At 33.9% G+C, this 4,445-nt stretch overlaps 1 protein-coding gene across 1 annotated transcript; it reads right to left on the bottom strand.

The window, feature by feature from the left end:
* Nucleotides 1–1,374: 1,374 nt before the first annotated feature.
* On the bottom strand, nt 1,375–3,387 carry LOC140973588 (probable protein phosphatase 2C 63). The gene is made up of 4 exons (XM_073436518.1): nt 3,058–3,387; nt 2,471–2,844; nt 1,866–2,102; nt 1,375–1,681 (listed from the first exon to the last, which is right to left on the bottom strand). Exons 1-4 carry the CDS (start codon nt 3,302–3,304, stop codon nt 1,382–1,384), a joined length of 1,158 nt encoding a protein of 385 aa, XP_073292619.1. The 5' UTR covers nt 3,305–3,387; the 3' UTR covers nt 1,375–1,381.
* Nucleotides 3,388–4,445: the final 1,058 nt, after the last annotated feature.

The raw sequence follows: 4,445 nt of genomic DNA, 5'->3' as shown, positions 1-4,445 counted from the left end.
AATAATTAAATTATTTATAATATTAGTCAAATTAAAAATTATATTTAAATATTATTAAATTTTTTGAATTTATAATTATTTTAAACTTTAGGATATCAAAGAAAAATTTAAATTAATCAAACATCATCCCTTATCTCCCAAAGGATTATATAACCACCAACAAAAGCATAATAATACATACAGTGCGGGTCGGGTGTTGGCTAAACGGGCCTATCACAATCTTAATAATGCACACCAAGCACATGATAAGTGAAGGATTAAAAATCAATCACCTCTTATCATGTACACCAAACAATGCCTAAAAATCTTCTTATAATGGGATCCTTCCGACAACAGAAGAAACGGAGACGTAAAGAGATTTGATCCTCGAGCTTCTAAAAATAAAGTTGTGTGTTCATTTATCTGTTTGTACACGATTAGTTCTTGCACATATACACACCCTTTATCAGTTTCATTCTTTGTTCATCAGTTTTACCAAAATATTCGTTGTATCAGCTTGAGTTATTTCCGCACTTTTATATGAAGTTATTCGACTCATCAGTTTAGACCAAGAAATATTTCTTCGGTCACTTTTTAAGAGTCCAAAACCGACCCTACCAATAATATTAGTCGTTTTTAAGCTAAACATAACATAATCAAATTAATACAAGCTTCGTGGAAATATAACTAGTTGGAGTGTGACTGGAATGCAAATAACACTACCTCTTGTATTGTATACACATAAACATATGTTTACTGACTACTGCCTACTTCATTAGAGGAGTTGTGGTGGATTAAAAAAACATGTCTTATGGTGGACTACATAGTTAAAATCAGCTAAATTCTGTTGATATTGAGAAATGAAATTAAAATCGTCGTGAAAAATTCTAAACCAAAATAGTTTTTTTGCTTTTGGAATATGACTTGCAAATTTCACTTAAATCTCTAAAATAAAAATTCAAAACCGAAACAATAATGATCGCGGTGTTGACCTGTGACTAAAAACTATTAATTGATCTTTAAAAAATTACCCATACAATAAAAAGTTAGAGTTAGTCTCCGACCTCACATATTTATATGCATAAGATGGACTGATTATGTTCATTTTTATTGTGAAAAATAATATTTTTGACATAAAAACTAATAATCAGACATAGTGTGGTGCATATACATCTAATGCGTAGTAGAAGATTTACAAACCGATTAAGCAAATTATTCGAAACAATCAATTTCAACCATCGAAACACTCCGATGACAATCAAAGAACAAAACTAGAGTTGGCCCTCAGAACTTAGAACCTACTTTACAAAGTTCCCTATTTCCGAAAGTTACCTATCATTCATGAGTTTATCTACACTAAACCTGTATATCAATATATCAATTAATTCTTTTGTAAAACTTGTCAATATGTCATGCTTGATGGCGCCTGCTCGCTGTAACAAAACTTGTCGCCTGAACTTTCCTCGACTTCGTCTGAATTGTGGTAAAAGATATCGACAGGGGAAGTGATGCTGCTGATGGTACCACGTTTGCCGTTGGAATTGGACGTTTTGTGATTATCGAGATAAATAACGATAACCGTTATGTCATCATGGAAATGCCTTCGGATTCCCTTCTCGATTTTCTTGATATCTCTGTACCTCATTTCTCTCTTCATAGCCGCTTCGTGAATAGCAGCTGTCACTAATCTTCTAGCAATCCCCTGCGACAAAGTAAAAGAAAGACTTGTTCGTTTAGTGTTTTTGCACGTTTATCCAATGCAATGCAAACTTAAAAAGCAATGGCAAGAAATGAATGAAATAAGAGATTCATGTTCAAAATGAATTCAACCGGAAAAAGCTAATCAAAGGTGTCCATGCGGATGGTTCGAGGAGAGTGATGCTTACAGTTCTTGGGTATTTTGATACTATTTGAACTGCAGCGTCGTCGGTCAGATGTTCCCAGAGACCATCGGAGGCGAATATTAGGAACAAATCTTGTGGTTTAAGCTTCCTAGTCAAGATGGAGGGTACGGCAGACAAAAGTGGTCGTTTCATTGGAACAAGATTTCCATGTTGTTGGAAAGTTGGATCTATGTGAAACTCCGGTTTCTTCAAAAAAACGTCGCCAATGGATCTTGACACCTGGAGAACAGATGATATTATGAGAATATGTGCTATGATTGTGATCGAATATGAAAGAATATAAAAGTAGTACATCTAACCAGGCAGTGTATTTGATTCTTGGAAGAGTAGCCAAAAGACAAATCCCTTTAAACACAAGCAATTTTGGGTGGATGCCAATTCTCAAAAACCATTGGAACGATATTGGCTCGGATGAGATTGTTCATACACTTAATATAAACTAAAACTTGTTTTAGATTTTCTCGAAAGGGACTTGACTCGAGCGATGTAATGAGAAAGTCCAAAGCTATCATTGAACAGATTAAAGACCTCGCCAAATCTAGATTCTACACTCCAATGCACTTTTAAGGGAGACTTCAATGGATTACCTGAATTATACCCTTGATTCTCCAAACTCCTCGGTAATAGACAACAATAGGTGAATCATCAGGATGCAAAGCTTCGACCTCTCTTCTCACATTCTCACACGACACATTATGATCGGTCGACAATCGTTCTGCAACAACCGAATTATACTCTCCATCGAATCCCCTCCTACCAAGAACAGCTCTTGAATCTCCCAAGTTTGCCACATATAATTCACCACCTGAAATTGCACCAACGAGGCAACATGATCCCACCGAAGCAATCTCCGGCTTCAGTGGCAATGATCGCTTAACTAAGCGAGTAAAATCTTCCTCTGTCGCATTAAAAGCCTTCTTTATTACATCTGCCGATAACCCCCCATGCTCTGTTGCAAATTCTACAGGAAGCAGAGTAAAAATAAACAAACTTTGTTTTTAACTTATCGTCTTGCACTGCGATTCAAAAATATTCACAAAAAATAACTCTAAAACCCAACTATCCCTGCCAAGAACACAAAATTACAACTTCGTGTATGGAAACACAGAAACCCACAACCCCAAACAAAAAAAAAAATAAAAATACCAAAACAAAATTCAGAGAAAGAATTTACTGTGGAGATAAGGGAAGAGGTGACGATTGACGAAGCGGGAAGCTTCCGGCCCACCATGGCCGTCGTAAACTCCGACGTAGGTGGCGGACGGCGACGTAAACACCTGGCTCTGATCCTCCAGGACGGAATTCGCCTGCACCACCGCTATCGAGAAGTCTCCAGAGGCGTGCGGCTTGAGGTCCGTGTGCCACATCAAACTATCGGTGTTTCGCCACCCCAAGCACCTGAAACAGCAGGATTGCAACATCCCTTTTTCGGCAGCTCGAGAATTTTAAGGTTTCAGGGGAATTCGATGCGTACGAGTTAGAAAATGGAACTTGAATGGTGGGTATATAAAGAGGAGGGAACCGCGTAGACAACAAAAACTTGTAGTACGCGCTTTTCTCTTACAGCTCTCTCTTCATATTCAAATTTGTATTCATTATTTTGTTTTTCCTACTGAAAATCTTATGAAATTGTCTCAATCTCCATATTCATGATTTGATGTAAGATGATCTCATGAATCTTTATTTGTGAGACGTGTCAATCCTACTAATATTCAAAATAAAAAATAATACTCTTAGCATAAAAAGTAATAATTTTTCATGGATGACCCAAATAAGAGATTCGTCTCACAAAATACGACCCGTGAGACTGTCTCATACAAGTTTTTGTCTCATAATTTTATATACTTTTTAATATCAAAATAAAAAAAAACTAAATTATAGTAAATTTATGGAGATACAAAACTGCATGTATCGATTTTATTTAAATTTAACTACGAGATTTTTTTTTAAAAAAAATTTCTAGTCTATAAAATACATAAATTTATAAATAACAAAACCTATCATATGTCATAAATTATTCTAATTAATTATTATAAAGTCATGTAAAAACAATCTCCAAAATTTTTAGATTTTTTTACATAAAAATTACTTAACACGAAAATTCTTTAATTTACATGTACAAGTTATGTATAGAGGCGATAATAATCTCGTGCTCGATAACATAGAATAGATGGGTAAGAAAATTTAATTTTGGATTTGGTATAGCATTTTAAATTCTTATAATTTTATATTCTTATTTTAAAACGAGTTAAAAGTGTTGGATATGTGTGAAAAAAAGTAATCAAAATGATTAATTAATGTGTGAAAATTAGTTGAAATACATTAAAAATACTTAAATGATATCATTATTAATGTCAATCATAATTTTCCAGTTGATAGAAGAAACTCTATCAATATATGGGCATCAATCCCATTTGGAGCAATTAAAATCTTGTACTCAGATCGATGTATATTTTTAAAGATTTGAACTAAATAACTATAAATTTTAAAAATCAGTTTTAATTATGATTTTTAAAAAAATAATAATTACTTTCACATCATCGAACACAAATTTTTAAGAAA

This window comes from Primulina huaijiensis, chromosome 3 (assembly GCF_012295235.1).
Source record: "Primulina huaijiensis isolate GDHJ02 chromosome 3, ASM1229523v2, whole genome shotgun sequence".
In the NCBI taxonomy this organism is placed as follows: Eukaryota; Viridiplantae; Streptophyta; class Magnoliopsida; order Lamiales; family Gesneriaceae; genus Primulina; species Primulina huaijiensis.
The sequence above is the reverse complement of the archived record's forward strand: the minus strand, read 5'-3'. Positions and strand labels throughout refer to the sequence as shown.

What these genes read in the sequence shown, in the direction of transcription:
- LOC140973588 (XM_073436518.1), bottom strand. Translation starts at nt 3,304, where the DNA reads ATGTTGCAATCCTGCTGTTTCAGGTGCTTGGGGTGGCGAAACACCGAT. An exon ending in GAATCAAGGGTATAATTCAG is followed by an intron (nt 2,103 to 2,470) that starts GTAATCCATTGA and finishes TCTGTTCTCCAG; the next exon opens with GTGTCAAGATCCATTGGCGA. An exon ending in TATCAAAATACCCAAGAACT is followed by an intron (nt 1,682 to 1,865) that starts GTAAGCATCACT and finishes ACTTTGTCGCAG; the next exon opens with GGGATTGCTAGAAGATTAGT.